The following is an 18,256-nucleotide window of genomic DNA, read 5'->3' on the forward strand; positions in this document are numbered from 1 at the left end:
AACCATCTAACATTCTCAATAGCAACAAAGCGGATCTCCGTGTCCTAAAGACCATCCACAAGCAACTCGGCATCAAATCGCCAGACGCCCTACTAGCATCCAGGAAGCGGGAGGCTGCCGCCTCCTCGTCTCTCTCCGCATCCATGAGGAAGAAGCCAGCAGTGCAATCGAAGCTCAAGGTTTTCGCCAGCGTGCTCAGGGCCGTGGCGCGCATGCGCATCGGCGCGAAGCAGTGGGGCGAGCACGAGCGCACGCGCAAGAAGCTCGTGAGCGCGTGGGAGGAGAGCCGGTCGAGAGAGCCCGCGGAGATCAGCTAGGATACTCACTCCGTTGGTTCTTCTTCTCCCGGGGGGTGAATTGTCTTGTTCTTGTTGTTGTTACTTTTACTTTTATCTTGCGTTCCACGGCGCTTGGAGTTAAGTTGTTCATGTCACATACATACCCGAAGGATGGAATTCCCACGGGAAGAAGGGAAGGGTTTTTTTTTTTTTTTTCCGCATCCAAAAAAGAAGATCCTGTTCGTTTGTATACAGGCTACTGGCTACTGCAGGCATAGGGAAATAGGCGATAGGCTACTGGCACAGGTATAGCCGGCCAGGTCATAGGCCAGGCCAGGCCACGGATTATCCATGGATAGGGCAAAGGCATTGGTCGGAAGGTGGGCGGGCGGGTGGGTAATCAGGATGGCTGGAGTTCTGCGTTGTTACATATACCTATAGGTCCTTACTTCTTACTTACTTACCTAACCTACTTATGTAGTTGGGTACGGTAGTTGGGTAGTTTGGTACCTACTTCTTTTATCTAAACTATTGATTTAACTTTACTTACCTAATGTTCCTTCGAGTGTTGCTTTCCTTCTTCCTTTTTCCCCAATATCCTACCCCCCCTTTTCAATTTGTCGACTCCGTCCTCGATTTTGCTTTGGGGGTTTACGGAATTTAGGTATTTATGTAGGTGTAGATGTGAATGTGAATGTGAATGTGGAACGATGCGGGTTTCTGGATGAAACAACATAGCCCAACACATCACAATACAATACAATACGATACAATACAATACAATACAATACAATACAGCAACAATGAAAAGGAGGGTGGGTGGTTACGGGATTTGCTTCGTAGGGGGTTGGCTTGAATACTATACTATACTATATATACTATACCATAGGTGTGTGTGTCATGGGTAGGTACCATAGATCATGTTATGTTGAGATGCCTAACTAGGTACCTAGGTTAGGTAGGTACTATACCGGAAGCTGTATGGTATTGTACTTACTTCAATGTTTATAGGCATAGTAGGGGTGGATAGGGGGTCTGGCTGGTATGGTCCGGTATGTAGAGAGCATACGATAGATAGTATAGTTTGATGGGTTCAACAATCTCATCGCATCGCATCGCACACGAAAAAAAAAAAGACCAGCAATTAACGGAATACATCAGCATTAAGGGGACATTCGAGAACGCTTTAAACCAACATTGAACTCCACCTCCCCCAAACTATCCGCTTCCCGCTTCCCGCTTCCCCCAAAAGAGCCCTTCCCGCCCCCGGGAACTAGTAGCCCTACCTACATGCTAGCTGGCTAGCCTACCTAGGTACTTACTCCTAAGCTCAACTTATAACAATAAACTGCACCGCAACACAACTTATAACTTATGACTTGGAACTCGACTCTCGCTTTTTTATGTAGGTATGCTTGCTCTCTGCCTTCGTTTACCGTACGTAGGTAGATACTTCTCTTCTTTTCGTTATCGTCATGCCTATCCTTCCCCTTCCCCCTCTCCATGTTTTTAAATGACATAACCTTCGTAAGATGGATAACAAATTTAGAGAAGAAAAAAACTAATAAAAAACAACAGCTTTAAATCCCCCCGCCTTTCTCTCGAGTTAAACCCCATGAATGCTTTAATACCAATATTCAAAGTAGGCGAGTTACCTATTAAGACCACCAGAAAAACCCAGGTGACGGAAACACGTAAAGAGGGGGGTGGACAAAGGCAACGCAATTCGTAAGTGATTGTAAAAAAGTTTATTGCCCGTCAGAAATTCGTATACAAGAAAGTCAATCTCGACTGGTTCGAGCAATACCCTGTTTACGGAGTGGGGTATATTCCTAGGTAAGATAGGTAGGTGCCTGGTGGATATGTAGGAGACAACCGACAAACTGTTCGTGCGTATGTACATCGATCACATCACAAACAGCAGGTTGGTGTCTGATTTGGAATTAGCTGAGAACGTTAGGGGTGAAAAGCAAAAGCGGGAAAACGAAGGGGAAAAGAATACGAAAACGTACTCAGAGGATGACTACATGATAACTGAGGCTTCTGGGAGTACTTGGTGGCCAGCTCATCCCGGATGCTATTGAGCAGCTGTACGTAGCTTTGCTGCGGGTTCTTTTTGAGGGCGGTGATGAAAGCCCATGACATGGCGCCCGTGGCTTGCGAAGCAATAGTGGCGTCGGCTCTAAAGTTCAATCAGTTAGTGCAATTCCGAAGAATATGAACGATTGTGGTAAGATAAAAAGGGGGTAAAGCAATAGAAGCAGAGAAAGTTCCTAGGCAGTCACTTGACTGATCCAACGTAACCCGTCGCTCTAAACGCAAAGTCACAGCCATACTAACTGTACTTTGCATCTAGAGCGTTCAAAGAATGTACATGATTTGTCCCCCCTCTATATTTTGAATCTCCCAACAATTTTCCCATACATGCTCACATCCCCTATCCTACCAAAACACATTACAGACGAAAAAGAAAATACAGAATCCAAGCCAACTCATCTCCAGGACCCCCTCCCAAAATGAATGGCACAGCTTTTTACCATGGATATTGAAAAGAAAGAGCAAGGGGGTATCCTATCAATACGAATAAACTGGAATGAAAGGGTAGACGAACGAAGTTTGGTCATCTTTACTTCCGGAGAGCATAATAACGTCAGCGGCCGAGGTTTTGGTAGCCATAGCCCTGTGATGCGCATCCTCGCCGCTGGTGGCCTTCTTGAAAAAGCCCATAATGTTGTTTGCGACACCGCCAAGATCGCCTTGGCTGTACGAAGAAATAACACCCAAAAGACCCTGGCCGGCCTCCTTGGCCAAGTTGGGCTCCTTGAGGATGCCTTGGGTGGAGTAGATGTACGGAAGGTCGAGGGCGGTACCGGAATGACACGAGTCGAAGATGGCCGTCAGTCGAACTCCTGACTGCAGAGGTCGTACCATGATACGGTGCATCTCGTCATCCGTAATATGACCGGTGTGGCGAAAATCTACTGGATATATAACCTCGTCATAACCGTCGGGCTCGTCACCGTCTAGATCCTTGGTTTGACCGCCGTGTCCTATATACCAAAAGTTAGGATTTGCGACGCAAACTTCACAGCAGGTGGCAAGTTGTTGGTCATACCGGAATAGTGAAAAAAGAGCGAGTCATTGGGCCTCGCATCTTTAACTAGCCAGTGCATAGCTCGTAGAATATTTTGTTTTGTAGGCTGGCTCATGGGGTTCTGTTGATCATCGGTGAGGATAACCATATCTTCGCGCTTATATCCAAAGTGCTCGACGAGGTAGGCCGACATATTTCTAACGTCGTTGATACATCCTCGTAGCTGACCGCGCTGGCCAAAGTAGTTTATTCCGACAAGCAGTGCTTTCCTTCGACCGGTACAATTACTATATTGAAATGCGTAGCCGTTAGGGGCGCCGTGGCCGAAATGTTGCGGGCCGGCAGGTGGAGGAGGGGGCGCGCTGAAGCTACCGTGGGGATACGAGTTCGAGTTCGGCGTGGGGACGTCTATACCACTTTGTTAAAAACCAACTTGGGGAGGGGAAAGAATGACGAATGGATGGCTGAATAGCTAAAACGGCGAATGTCTTACTAGGTCTGCCGTATTGGCTGGGGGGTGCTTGGGCGTAGCCGCCATGTTGCGGGGGAGGACCCTGACGATCAATATCAGCGCATGGCCATCATTTACTGTGAAATGATATTCAATTCACCTGGTTGTAGCCGTACGGTTGAGGAGAAGGGTGCGGTTGTTGATTATAGCCGTAGGGAGAGGGAGCGGGGGGAGCTCCTTGAGGAGGATATCCGTTATAAGGTTGGGGTGGGCTGTGACCATGTCAGTCAGTCAGTCAGTAGCCGAATTAATGTCGCTCATGTCAAAATAGAATGGCAGAGTGGCAGAGTGGGCGATCATACGGCTGGAAATAGTTGCCGTGGAATTGCTGTTGTGGTTGCGGCGGACCATATCCTCCAGGGTAGCCGTAACCTGACATGACAGAGAATTATATGTTTTTTTTTCTTTGGCGATGAGGTTGAGCTCCGATATGGTATAGGGTATGCTATATATATATATACTATATATTATATCAGGTTTGTAAGAGATCGAGGCGAGCTGAGGGAGCTAGGGTTGATGATGAAAGGATCGCGTGGGGGGAAGAGGCGGGGTTATTCTCTTCCTCTCTTTTTTTTCTTTTTCCTTTTCTTTTTTGAGACAATTGTCGGTCGGGGGTGGACAAGGCAGTAAATATGTCAGGTTCTTATAGGCTCTTATAGAAACAGAACTCGGAGGATAGAGGGATGATATATACTGCAGCTATAAGTATTTGGTAGACAGTTCGCGATGTTTGGATTTCGCGTATGGTGTATGGGTATGGCGTGTATGGCGTCTGGGATGGGCTATGATGATGTAGAGGTAAAATGTATTTTTGTATACATGTATTTGTATATTCGTATCTGTAACGTTGAACTGTAACTTATGTATATTTCTTGATTTCTTTTCTATTTTTATTATCTTGTTTTGTTTAGTTGTATTCTTGTTCAATGTTGTACATGTATTTATTTCTATTGAACCACTTTAAACAGAATCTGAGTACGTAAGCGCAGCACCCACACTCCTACTAGGTACCTCACAAGCCTAGAGCCTCCAACGAACAACCTAAAGTGAAAAGAAGGGTTACAAAAATTAAAAGAGAAAAAGAGAAAAAAGAGAAAAACTAATAGGTTAATGATGCCAAAAAATACCTATTTGGGTTAAGAAGTCCAACGCTAACAGGGTAAAATCCCAGCAGAGCGGTCAAGCGATGTGGCGCAGGGAACCTGGGTTGACAACCTTAGTGCAAATCAACATTGAACCACCTCATTGCAAACTTTACCTGCAGGCAAGGATCAGTTGTGGATCTCTTTTCCTTTTCCTTTTCCTTTTCTTTTCCCTCCCTCTTTTTTGGGTTGATTATACATATATAGCTACGGTACTACCTAGGTTAGGTATGACATATGTACCTACCTAGGTATGTACCTACCCGTAGGTAGATGAGGTACTAGGAAGAGAGGGGAGAAATAAGTAGCAATTGGCTAATAAATTCAATAAATAGAGGTCGCAGCCGAGTTCAATAAATGTACGTAGGTATGTAACTACACGATAGAGAATATTTTAGCATCTGCAGTTCAAAAATTCAGAAAGTTCCTACAGGTTGTTACCGGTACTCCCGTAGTCTAGGCTTTAGACATGGGTAAAACATGGCAGCATGGGGTGGAGAAGCTTGGGCGCTTGTTCAATTCCGCGCCGATGTGTGGGGATATCGGCTGCTGTCAAGTTGGAATGCCACCAATAACAGAAAGTATTGACGGCCACGGCTTTGATAACTGTAACGAGTAACACCATATACGCCATACTTGATCTTTCGTCATTTTACTAGTAGTGCTAGCCGCCTCAGACTTTAAAATCATCATAACTCCTAGCCAACATAAGAGACTAGTGTAGGTATCTATCTAGGGTAAGTTAAGTGGTTAAAGTGGTTAGTCCTAATAAGGTAATAGTTATCAAGATTCTTTTAATTACATCGGCAGTATAGTTAACTTGTAACAAATGTTAAACCTAACCTTGAACCATGAACTCTATAGAATCCTCTGTATGCTGTACTTTTGCATCCCCGTCGATTATACCCATAGTTATCTTAACATCAATATTCCAATAGTCAACAAATAGTTCGCAACAATGAATCCTTCAGATTCAACTCCTTCTCCTTTTTCTTTTTTTTTCTTTTTTTCCAATCTCTTACTTCTAAGCGCACCAGTGCGCTGAACTGGAACTCTTACTCTTACTATAAGATCGTCACATATAGCTGTCAGGCCAAGGTAATCAAGAGGCTCTTTGATAAAACCCAAGCTCGGAGCTGAAGGCTTCGGTTAACCATCGATGTTTCAAGCCTTTCTTCTGTATTCCAACATATCGCCGTATTCCGACGACTAACCTACTAACTAAGAAGTACTGTAGGAACACTAGCAGCCTAGTGGGCATGATACACCTGAATATTCTGTCAATAGGTAATACTAGTAGTAGTAGGTATGAATAACAACTAAAGCAGACCATGCCAGTGCCTACCTACTGTTGCAGTGCAATCTCTCTAGAGCGTCCCCGACGGACGAATGAGCCGCTTGGGCAGCCTTGTCACTACATTATCACCACAAGCCCGATCGGCGACCTAATCAGCGACCTAATCAGCGACCTAATCAGCAACCTAATCAGCACCAGGCCAGCAAGTATGGGATTTTATTACTTTCATTCACTTTCATCCAAGTACCCCGGCGAACCCCGTTTTTGCACGGGACATCGCTTCGATGTTGCTCATATGTCCGTCAAAGTACTAACTTATAGTATGTACTAACTCAAGTACATCCGGCCTTAAGGACGCCTTTAAACGCCATAAGCCATGAATTATAGAAGGATATATCAAAATAATGGAATATGATGGAATAATGGATTTTCCGACCTAGCTTTGGTGTGATGGGTGTAACGCGTGTAGTGGTAGTGCTGCAGGTTCAAGATTGAGGCTTGGATCTTGAGAAACGACCTCGGTGTATCCGAATATGGTGGCTGATGTCGTAACAGTCTGCATCTGGCGTCGAGCTCTGCTTCTCCGGCAGAAGAATCCACTAACAAAGCGCCTATTTTCCCTGCCGAGGTTGCTATGCATACTGACCGCATAGTCGCATTTTAGATTTCTGCAATATTTGGGAGATCTTATGTCCACGGATCCCTTTTCCGGGTCTCATTTTTCTAATAACGCTTGCATTAGTTCGTATACTCGGTAGTAAAACCTATCTAGGTACGCAAGCATCCTGTGGCTATGGATATAAGATTTTCTTTTCTTGCATTGGCATTTCATCATATTGGCTAAGTATCAAATTGTGTTCAGAAAACTACCCAAGCAGGTAACAGACCGAGTCTCAAGTTCCAAGGTTGGTTTCCGCGGAAATCTGAAAAGGCCCTCTCTATATCCCTCTCTCTCTCTCTCTCTCTTTCTCTATTATTCTTCTCTCGGTCCTATTGAGCCTCGGACGTTTCTAATAGTCGATTCTCATGACAACGTTACCGCTTAATAAGACGATCAACTTGGACGATCGTCTCTATTAGAGGCAACCAAGATGTACACCTAACCGACTAGAAGGTAGGGAGGTACCGATCAACATCGCGTACCGAGTCCCGATAACACCTCAAGGGTCCTCTGTGTACCAAAGTGTGGGTTGTAGATCATCAGGTACAATGTTGCAGACGGTGCAAATGTCACAGATATCACAGGTTTCATCCCATCCAGTTCTGCCCTACAGGCGCCACATGCATCGTCCCTGGACTCCCAGGCGCTTGGGAAGGAATCCATGTGGAGGAGCCAATGGAGGTAATGCCGATGACATAGCCGCAAAGTCCACTCTGAGTTGAACCACACCATAAACGGTTGAAGAAAAGAGAAAAGGGAAAAAGGTGAGAGAAAAAATTGATAAAAGTGATAAAAATAAAAACTTCGCCCCTTTTTCGGGATAGCTTGGGCCGTGAGACCAAGCAGCCCTATCTACTACCTACCTTGTATTGGAATCGGTACACACCGACCTACTCCAGATTCTCCATCTGCGAGTCAGCGGACCGATACGGTCATGCTTGTAGCAAGCGCTGCGTGTCAACAGGGCCGTCTAGCCGCCATTGCACCCACTCGCGCACGCGTACGCATGTAACTGATTTGGTACAGCCGGGTCTTCTGCATTGCAACTCTGCTGAGGCTGTGGCCTATTATCGATAGGGGATTCCCTTTACCAAAGGTGACGACACCTACCTAGGCACCTACATACATACCCTACCTACCTGCATACATGCCTAGCATCTAGCACACCCGACGACAGCTTCAGCTCACAACAGTCACTGGCGCTATACTCCTTTCTATCTATCTACATATCTTCCTTATGCCTTATGTCAATCTTTTCATCCTATCACGTCCTGCCACGGCTCAGCTGTCCGGAATAGGGCGGACGAGGCGAGGCGATATAGCTTGTCGGTTCTCCAAGGTTTATGCTCAGCATAGGCTGCAGCGGTTCAAGCCTTACCTTTGGGTATCTTTAAAACCCTCAGCCCACAGACTCACAGAGACTTCAAATTTTTTTAGCCTGCTTGCTACGAGTTTCTCGTCAGCACTAAGGCCAGACCTGTGGAGGTACGGGTGCTCCCGTCATTCCGAAGACGTTTGAAACTAGGTACGGTACCAAGGTAAGTAACATTGAAGTACATGTAAGTATGCAATTACAAACAAGAACACACCTAGGAAATTTTCCTACCTACATACATGCCAAGTACTGCATGTCTCGCAACGGTAAAGAAGAAGAAGAGAACGTGCGATACTAGCGCATTTTTTACGTCATCCCATATTTCCCATTCTCATTTCTCCGATCGGAAGGCATTTGGGTTTCCGGTCGGTATATGCCATACCTAATGAAGGAGATGGGGCCGAACCGAGACATTTGCCCACGCACTTACCCGGACTCCGCCGGTGCGAGGTACACAGATAGATACCCGTTGGGTTTTTGAGCCGGGATTTGGTAAGATTAGTAAGGGCCTAGATAGGTAAGTGTCTAGGTTAGGTGTAAGGAGGCGTTCGGCATTTCGATGTTGAGGATTGGAGGTTACCTTATGTAACATGGCACTACGTCTGCTATACCTACCTACCTGATGTATGGCTTAATAACTAAGTTACAGGTAGGTATTAAATGCCTATCGCCCATAGAAATTAATGTGTGAGGTACGACATACAGAGGCAAGGCAAGGTAGGTTACCTATGTACATATGTATGTACTGTAGGTAAGTAGGTAGGTGTACCCAACCCGCAACCGGGGATTGGTAAGACTGCATGTGGCTATCGTCCGTAGATAACTAGATAGGACGTTGCATACAAACACACACACACACACACACACACACATGCCGGATTACGTACGTCGAGCATATCCTCTCTCACACGACCTCTTTACGTATCATTCGTTGATACATAGTGGTGTGGCGCGTATATACCTACCTACCTACCTACCTACTTACCTATGTATGCGTGTATGTGTCGTGTGACTTTGACGATGCACCTACTACTTACCTGCATACCTAGGTGCGTGGGCGTAGCAGGCAGTCACGTTGGCATGATCTTATCTATCTCTACCTAGTTAAAGTCGTTGTGGGTTTTTTTTTCTTTTACACCGCTCATGCGTATGCGTTGAGAGCTTCGATGGGGGGAGGGGGTTAAGTAGGTAGGTAGGTATACCATGCGTTTTTTTCGAGAGCGGTCAGAATACTTTAGGTTTGTAGGTAGGTAGGTAAGTTAGGTGTTTGCGAGATTGCGTACGTATGTAGATGAGGTAGTAAGAATAGGTACTAGGTAGGTAGGTAGGTAGGTACACATAAAGAATAGTTACACACACACTCGCATACCTAGGTATCTGCCAAGGTACATCAATCTCTCAGCTCTCACAGCGTTCGAAACGGGGGTGTTAGGACATGAAGTGCGAGCTTAGGTATTTACCTAAGTTAGGTATGTACCTAACTATGGACTGCAAAATCTAGTTGTACTTGCGTATATATTCATATTCCTAATAAAGCTCTCATGTAGGTATGCGACCTGTGATATCCTCTTATATATAACGGGGTGCGTAGGGGTAGGACCCGATGAGGTGGGGCCTCTCCCCCTTTTTGAGGATATCTAACCTCGAAAAGGGGTAGAGTGAAGGTAGACCTTTGATGGGTTTAGATTCAATCAAGTCTTAGAGACGCGGTAGTTATATAAAGCTCCTTTCTTTTAAAGATAGGGGAAGTGGGGTGGGGGTCCAGTACCAGAGCAAGACCGATTCTATGTATCATCTCGATTTTTACTTTACCTACCTAGGTACCTAGTAGATAGTTTCATCCAGGGGTGGTTATACACCTCTTGCTATACTGGGACCTCGGATAAGTTACTATACCTGCTTGTGAGAAGTAGACCGTTGAAGGATTTGAAAAGCGAGCCAGCTCCGAATATCGTTGCAGAATAGGCAGATACACCCGCCATCACCTTGTTTGTTAGGAAGCGAGTATGTAACTTAGATGCCCACTGCACAGAGCTAACCATGTGTCACGTTACTCGTGGTGAAAGTGACAGACAGACAGGTAGGTAGGTAGGTATGTAGCACTTTGAAAAAAAAATACAAAAAGCCTCCCTATAGGTGAGGAAGGGGGGGAGGGGCGACAGCGTTTCATCGTCAATCGCAGTGCTTAGCTTGGGCTAGAGGATGCTAGAAGATCATTCCTGTCTCCCACACGGCTGCCTGACCTAAGGTGCCCGGGTATAAAACTGGTGACTACTTACCTAACCTATATACTGCCTAGGTATCCTCATTAAGGGGTTGGGAACTCGGCATACACACCTACATAGGTACACGATTCGACAGACAAGGCAGTTACGCTGCCGAAGCCAACACGATGAGTAGGTAGGTAGTCTCGTAATTCACGGCAAGTGGGTATTCCCAACGCGTACGAAACCATGCAAACCATCATGCATATTAGGTATACTCACAAGACTCAAAAGGCCCAAGACCTAGGGAAAAGAAGGTAGAAGGGAGATTGGTCTCATTACTCATTACTCATTCGTATTCTTGATTCATATATCCAAGTAAGTTCAGTATTCATTCGCATGAGTGAAGCCTACTGACTTACTACGGAAACCTAGTTAATCTAGATCCCTCATCGAGATCCAGAGATCCAAAGAGAGGGTGGATAGCTACCTAGCTAGCCGTTTACCCCTGTATTTCCCACCCCATAAACAACTGACGGAGGCCGCAGTTATTAGGTACCGTCCATCCAGATACCCGTGGGCGATCCTCTATCCCAATCAAAGACCCCACCCAAGTCAGAGCAATCGGCCTTTAGACATCCTTCATCAGGACATCCCCAGTGGCACCGGCAGTGTCCTTCCCATTCCCCTCATCATCATCCTTCCGCATAGCCCAAGTCATGATACCCCACAGGAGGCGCACAGCCTCGAGCCGCTCCTCGACAAGGAACAAGTCGTGCCACTTGCTGCGCCAGATCTCCAACTTGCCCCAACTCCGCGGCTTATCCTGGTCCTCTGGCTCACCACCAAGAACAGAGAGAAGGCGCGTCGGCACGCGAACTCTCAGTATGCTGAGATGATGGAATAGACTACTCATGACGAAAACGTCGTCGTAATCGGCGCCCTTGACCTTGCCGATGGCCTCAAACTTGGTCTTCTTGTCCCAGTTGGTCATCGGCAGGCGTATCATGCGGTAATTATCGTAAATGCTCATGTTTTTTCGGGGCTTCTTGCTCAAGGGCTGTCCGCGCATGGGAATAGGCATGGGTCTACCCGGTTTTTCCTGAGAGGGGGAAGTCGGGCCTAGCTTTTGCACCGATGGGGGTTTCCGGGAGCTACCACTGCTGCCAGTGCCATCCTCAGAAGGAGACTGGACGACATCCTTGTCGCCCACGATGCCATCACCGTCAACTTCCCGTCCTATGGGACCGCCCTCGCCTCCACCCCACCTCTTTTCCGTGGCCCACCATTTTCCCTCACCGAACCGTTTCTCGGGCTGACCTTCGCGGGCGCGATGCTGTGCCGTAATCAGAGCGGCGATTAGCTCCCGTCCAAAGTCTACATTGGCCTCTTCTGGAGTGGAGAAACTGGTTATATTACGTGCCGACACCGCCGCTATGGGACCTTCTACAACACCCGCACGGGCGGCTTCCCGGGTGACAGGCATCTTACACAAAAATACGCATCCGCATGGGAAGTAAGACGCTACCTGAGAGGCGAAGGCCCTGGACTTTGGACTCTTTTTACGTGGGGGTGAAAGAAGTTGCAAGCGCGGCTCGACTCTGGGTGGAACCACGTTGCAGCCAAAATCGTAGGAAACCAGCTTGATGAAAGCCGATATCATGTTATGGCGGAACTCAGGTGGCATATTGGAGCCGACATCGGAGCGGTATGTGACGCGCTCGGGCTCTTTTTCTTTAGCATCCGACTCTGGTTCAGAACGAGCGTTGGACTCGGGAGCTGCACCGGTGGTAGGTCCAGTGGTAGGTTGCTCGGAACCCGCATCTGTGGAAGGAGGTGGTGCTGCCGGTGATTCGTCCAGGTTGTCACTGGAGAGGGGTGGAAGCGAGGTGTCATCCCAGAAAGCGGCCATCATTTCCATCTGCTTGAAGAATTCATAGCAATTTCCTAGTCGGGGTGGCTGCTTTCCTGGCTCGGGCTTGAGGCGGCGAACGGTGCGAAAGGCAGCCTGGTTTGCCACAGAGAGTTCGGCGCGGCGCTCCATATAGACACGAGCTTCAGGAGAGAGGCCTCCATGTACAAGCTTGCGACGAAAAGTTTCATCTTTTCGGCGCGCATCGTCTAAGGTCATACCATCCCACCCGGAGAGTGGGGGCAAGTAAGATGGATGAGGGACAACATCCTCGGCCGGAGCATCGGTATGTACTTGTATACCAAGCGCGGCTAAGTGAGACTCATTGAGGTCGGTAGCACGATGAAGTCCTTGTAGAAGTTGAACAACAGATGGCGGAGACTCCCGAGCTGATGAATCTGATAGTTGAGGATTGCATCGCGGTAAGTTGATGGGAGTAGGAGGGGGCACGTTCTTTGGCGGCGGGCCGATGGGTTGAACCGGGGCTAATGAATATATGAGATGAAGTTCAATGATAATAATGTATGATGAGATAATGAGATTTATGAATGTATGAATGTAGCATCCCTCTCTTCCCCTCTTTTTTTCTTTTCTTTTCTTTCCTTTTCTTCTCTTGGGTTATGGGTTCAATGCTTGTAAAGATGAATACTACTAGTAGTAGGTACTTTCAAGTATTTTTCATGAAATATGTCTCATGCCTCGTGTCTCACTCGTAAACTAGAAATAAGGAAATTCGAGAACGAGTGGATTTGACTTACCAAAGGTGGATAATCCCCCAAACATGGTTAAGGGAATGAGGCTGTTGCTTTCTAAAATAATGAAACGTGCAACTCTCAGATATAAAACAGGAACCCCCAAATACGAGTGGCTTACAAAAAGCCGAGCCTATCAAGTGTATACACTACCTAGTCCCTGGGTAGGGTTAGGTAGGTTAGAAGGTATGTAGCCCTGGAGGTATTTCAGTTGGTATCGAGCCTATGAAGCTGGACCTTATGACTGGCAGGTGTCACAGCAGCTCTTCGTGTGTCTCGTCTATTTGTCTCACTTGTTTATTGTCTCTCTCTCTCTCTCTCTCTCTTATCTTTGATCTGTTTTGTTTCGTTTCGTTTCTCTCTTTCGTCTCTAGGAAAAAAAAAGAAGGAAGATAAAAAAAGATATGGCGAACTAGCTTGCTTGGCCTTGACTACCTTAGTTCATCAATTAATCAATCAAGACAAGACAAGACCCGACCAAAAAAAAAAAAACAGGCTCAATCAATGTAAAATGTGAATAATGAATATGAATGCGATTGTGATGTTTCTCGGAACTTCACTTCTTTCCCTTATGCTACTATGTGATGTAAGTGATGTAAGTGATGTAAGTGATGTATGTAGTCGCAGCAAACGCAGTTGAATTTAAGAGACATCATGGGAAGTCCCTGTTGTTTGAAAATCAGAAGCGGGAATTTGGTTTTAGTTCCCAAAGATTCCCCAAAGTTGCAAAGAAGAGAGTTCGAGTATTCAACTGTTCCTTCTTCCCCCCCCATCCCCCCCATGCAAGTTCACAAAAAGCTTAGGGCGGGACTGGCCCGACTGGGGAAAGGAAGCGAGTTATCTTGATTCGTGGGCCCGTGCATATTGCAGCAACGCTAACACTCACTAGGTACCGGATACTATTCCTGTAGTACTAGATGATAGTGCTAGCAGTGGTGTTATGTAGGTCATTTACATCCATATCTACATACTACTAGGTACATATGTAGGTATGTACTAGTAGGTAGTACATAAGGTACACAAGGTACATAAGGTGGTGTGCCGTGTTGGAGCAAGATGGAGGCACACACGAAATATCCATGCAAACGTATGTATGCTTTCAACGTTGCAACGAGAGAAACCAACTGGCTATTTATTGTATTCATCGACAGATTACTACTAGGTACTCCGTAGTTACATATGCAAAGCACTAGGTATGCTATTAATTACCCATCACTGGGCACGTATAAGCACCCAGGTGACTGCTATTATTGATCATCCATAAATGTCAAAGCAAATAAGGGGCTACCCATCTTTTACCCAGCTTTTACATCTTCTACCATTGTTCCTCGATTGTTATAGAATTGCAAGGAGGTATAACATCTCGGCTCGACAACACCCGATCCTTCTAGTTTGATGCTCCCGGTAGATCGGTACGTTGTGTGGGTTCATTTACAACATTGATGGTGCACTGGGTATCTTTTTCCCCATTGTGCATATTTGAAATACTCTAGCATTACTACTAGGTACATACCAATTTGCAACTTTGGTATAATACATTTGAACCTTGCAGTATGATCTTCTACATGATGTATCTATATGTGTTATAGAATAACACTAGATTTGATCTGTCTAAGGGATTGTTGGAACTTCGCCACGATAGACCCCAGGGCTTTCCGTAAAACTTCAAAGGTGCCTTTTCCCGTACATATTACCTATGTATGTACACTATCTGGGTCGAATTACATACATCATTGATAATGTATGTACTATTCAGTATGCACTAGGCACTACGTAAGAGAAACATCGACTTGGGTAATGTGTACACATGTAGTCTCATAACGAAACATCAAGCCACGCCAAGCAAGCTTCCCTCCCGGCCCGAAACATTAACATTTAACTACGACGTAGTATGTTCCTTCAAATCCATACTATGTAGTAGATGAGATGGTACCAACGGGAATCGATCTGCATAAGGCTACTAAGTACCTAGGTATCTTGGGTACGTATTCGTGTAGTGTGGCGTTTGTATGCGGCTGATGGGGGCGGACTGCTTCAGATTTGTCGCAAGTCAGGGGTAATAGCGTTTTACCCCACATCCACCAAGGGAATTTCTGAGGCTCTCAGACTCTCCTTCAAAGGTGCCAGGGGAAACCCTTGTCTCGACTTACCCACCAATTCGTTTCTTCTAGTCACCTACCAGCCAATCCCATCATTCCATTTCCTCACTACTCAACTGTCAAACGTACCAATACAAGGTTTCGTCCTTTACAACGGCAACTAATGGAGTCAACATCCTTGGAAATATGTATCTGGTTGAACTCTCGGGTCTTTATACCTGGTAATACCTGGTAATATGTACTAGTCTACTACTAGATCATACATGTACGTACCTCTTTGGCTAAGTTGCTGGGCTGCCTGGGCCCTGGGCAAACTGAAGCCCCTCGTCCTCGTTGCTGGTCTCAACTTGCTCGACCCATCCCATCAATTTCCTTCAATGCTTGTTACGGCTGATACTCTATTCTCTTTTTCGTTTCTACTTAGCATTTTCTCCAACTCGTAGAACGAATTCATCGTATTATTCCTTCTTCCTCTGTTTTTCCTTTTTCTATCGAAAATATGAGCCTTTTCATATTATTCACAAACTAAATCGTTCATGATCTTATGATCTTCGCCCGGCCGTAACGGCCGCCTTCTTTTTTCTTCTTCACTTCGTATACCTTATTTTTCATATTTCTTGTATCTTGACTTGTTTTGCCCGGAGTGGCGGTAATAAAGTTTTACATTCTCCATTTGCGACTGGTATCGCCCTTATAAGGTAGTTTTACGAATATGGCAGCAATTGTTACGACTCGACGGGGTAGAAGGTGTACGGCAGTGCCAAAAAACCTAAAGGCCGCCGCCGTCGCTACTCAAGCCGCCGAAGCCGAAACCTCATCCTCGGAATCTTCTTCTTCCTCATCTTCATCTTCATCTTCATCTTCATCTTTGACCTCCTTCTCAACTTCGACTACGGCCCCATTGCCAACCTCACCGTCTTCTACTTCCGTCTCAACTACGAACCAATTACCACCAGTAAATGCAGTTGCGCCAGCCCCTTCAACTACCGTCCCAGGAGACATAGTGACCCCTACGACTTCCGCCAGCTCTCCTCCTATTTCGACGACGGACCCAAACACTTCAACTCTACCTACAGAGCTGTTCCCTAGTTCTGCCGATGGCTCACAGCTCACTTCAGCCCTTCTCACTGCCACTGCCCCCTCTCCATCCCCTACCTCAGTAGAAACTTCGGCACTGAGTTCAGATGGGCCTACAGGCGATTCCACAACAGCGCAGTTGTCCGCGAGCGAAACGATTGCATTGGATACATCAACCGGCTCGGCTGAAAGCGTCGCTTTGCTGACAACTGAAAATGTACCGCCCACCGGTACCTCTATTGGAACACAGGCAAGTGAAATGACCCAGGCAGGCAACAAGGCAGTAACTGGCAATACCATCACCACGGGGCAAACGATAGGAATAGCGGTAGGAGCAGTCGGAGGAGTAGTGGTCATCACGCTTATAGCTTTCATGATCTGGATTTGGCGGAAGAGGAAGACGCAAGATCGGAGGAGTACCTTATTGACACCGCTATCTCCGGGTGCCACTTTTGGTGGCGCTGAGAAAGGCCCCTATCTTATTGATCGTAGCTCCCTGGGGCCAACACCGTTTCCAGTAAAGGCGTGGACGATTATTGGCGCAAGAATTAGGAGGTTACGAGGGCGTGTAACCGATATCGTCGCCCGTAGTACCAGCCCTAGTCCGAGCGTTAACCTCGACCGAGGAAACTCGCAATTTGGCGTACCCGACACCGAACGCAACCAAGCCGCTGCTCCTAGCGGAGGGCCTTCGAATGAAAAGGGGCAATTCGTGGACTGGTGGGGTCGACTGGATGAAGATAGAGATCTCAACTGGCGACTGCGTCACGATTCGGGAATGAGCAATGGCCCCTTTGCTCCTACAAACTCCGCGAAGGAAACCAACGGCTCCGCAGCGAACATGCAACCTAACTCCGCCTCCAATATGAGCTCAGGAAAGAATGCGATTGGCGCAGCGGCAACACGAAGGCCACATAGCCGGAGCAGCAACCACCGTCGCTCAATCTCTATAGGCAACGAGCAGCATTTCCTCGGCGGCCTTGGGCTGGATTTCGCGATGGCCGATCCCTTTTCCGACGCGAATGCCGTGAACAACAGTACCACCAAGGCAAAGCCCTCGGCAGCTTCCGCAGCAAGGAACCCGTTCTCAGACGCGAACGCTATTAGAGGCCCAGTAACGAATACGGTTAATGGCGGCCTCGCAACTTATGTGCACGATGTCCGGCGCTCCCGTGAAAACAGCATGGCCGGTGGCATCAGCCGCATGACCAGCAATGCCAGCAGCCGTCGTGAGTCTAGCGCGAGCGTATATACAATTGGTCCACGACGTAACAAGTTCCGGTCCGATCCATTCGATCTAGACCGCCCTTTTCTCCACTCCGCATCCTCCAGCATGCCCGGCGACAACAGGGGCGCTAATGGAGCTGGCAAACCTAACGGTAGAGCGCCGAACGCACCGCAACCAGCACACGTGAGGAACCCAAGCTTCAGTTCGAAATACTCGAGCGGTGTTAGTAGCATAGGCGGGTGGAGCGATCCGGGCCCGGACGTCGGCCCCGCGGCCGCGAGATATACGCCGACCCCGGATATGGAACGAGGACGACCAGACTCCACTGGTAGGAGGAGGAGCGGCTCTAGCCATGGGAGCGTCGGCAAAGCCCTTTAAACGAACCACGTCACGTCGCCTCGCCTGCTAAACGCCGAGACATATAACTCATGTACGCATATCACGGAGTAAAGGAAGCAGAGGAAACGGCATAAATAAAGTGACGAGGCACGAAGCGTTCGCTGTTTGTCGTTGTTGCAGCGTTGATTTTATTTTCCCCCCAGTTCAGCATGGTACCAAAGAGAAACAAAGATGGTAGCTCGGAGTTTTTACGGTACGGTGCGATGCATATTGCTCTTTTTACAAGT

At 47.1% G+C, this 18,256-nt stretch overlaps 3 protein-coding genes across 3 annotated transcripts; 1 reads left to right on the top strand and 2 right to left on the bottom strand.

Moving 5' to 3' along the window:
- Positions 1-1,991: 1,991 nt before the first annotated feature.
- On the bottom strand, positions 1,992-4,546 carry GGS25DRAFT_73110 (caspase domain-containing protein). The gene is made up of 7 exons (XM_049265982.1): positions 4,186-4,546; positions 3,984-4,095; positions 3,866-3,926; positions 3,394-3,780; positions 2,890-3,328; positions 2,291-2,460; positions 1,992-2,210 (listed from the first exon to the last, which is right to left on the bottom strand). The coding sequence occupies exons 1-7, from the start codon at positions 4,260-4,262 to the stop codon at positions 2,185-2,187; spliced, it is 1,272 nt and encodes a 423-aa protein (XP_049112002.1). The 5' UTR covers positions 4,263-4,546; the 3' UTR covers positions 1,992-2,184.
- Positions 4,547-10,810: 6,264 nt separating this feature from the next.
- Positions 10,811-13,993, bottom strand: GGS25DRAFT_509291 (uncharacterized protein). The gene is made up of 2 exons (XM_049262549.1): positions 13,233-13,993; positions 10,811-12,959 (listed from the first exon to the last, which is right to left on the bottom strand). The coding sequence occupies exons 1-2, from the start codon at positions 13,255-13,257 to the stop codon at positions 11,194-11,196; spliced, it is 1,791 nt and encodes a 596-aa protein (XP_049112003.1). The 5' UTR covers positions 13,258-13,993; the 3' UTR covers positions 10,811-11,193.
- Positions 13,994-15,903: 1,910 nt separating this feature from the next.
- GGS25DRAFT_73231 (uncharacterized protein) lies at positions 15,904-18,256 on the top strand. The gene has a single exon (XM_049265983.1). It carries the CDS (start codon positions 16,038-16,040, stop codon positions 18,006-18,008), a length of 1,971 nt encoding a protein of 656 aa, XP_049112004.1. The 5' UTR covers positions 15,904-16,037; the 3' UTR covers positions 18,009-18,256.

Source organism: Hypoxylon fragiforme (assembly GCF_022984875.1).
Source record: "Hypoxylon fragiforme strain CBS 206.31 chromosome Unknown GGS25scaffold_10, whole genome shotgun sequence".
NCBI classification, from domain to species: domain Eukaryota; kingdom Fungi; phylum Ascomycota; class Sordariomycetes; order Xylariales; family Hypoxylaceae; genus Hypoxylon; species Hypoxylon fragiforme.

What these genes read in the sequence shown, in the direction of transcription:
- GGS25DRAFT_73110 (XM_049265982.1), bottom strand. Translation starts at nt 4,262, where the DNA reads ATGTCAGGTTACGGCTACCCTGGAGGATATGGTCCGCCGCAACCACAA. An exon ending in AACCGTACGGCTACAACCAG is followed by an intron (nt 3,927 to 3,983) that starts GTGAATTGAATA and finishes ATTGATCGTCAG; the next exon opens with GGTCCTCCCCCGCAACATGG. An exon ending in AGTAAAGATGACCAAACTTC is followed by an intron (nt 2,461 to 2,889) that starts GTTCGTCTACCC and finishes ATTGAACTTTAG; the next exon opens with AGCCGACGCCACTATTGCTT.
- GGS25DRAFT_509291 (XM_049262549.1), bottom strand. Translation starts at nt 13,257, where the DNA reads ATGTTTGGGGGATTATCCACCTTTG. An exon ending in TGGGGGATTATCCACCTTTG is followed by an intron (nt 12,960 to 13,232) that starts GTAAGTCAAATC and finishes TATATTCATTAG; the next exon opens with CCCCGGTTCAACCCATCGGC.
- GGS25DRAFT_73231 (XM_049265983.1), top strand. Translation starts at nt 16,038, where the DNA reads ATGGCAGCAATTGTTACGACTCGACGGGGTAGAAGGTGTACGGCAGTG.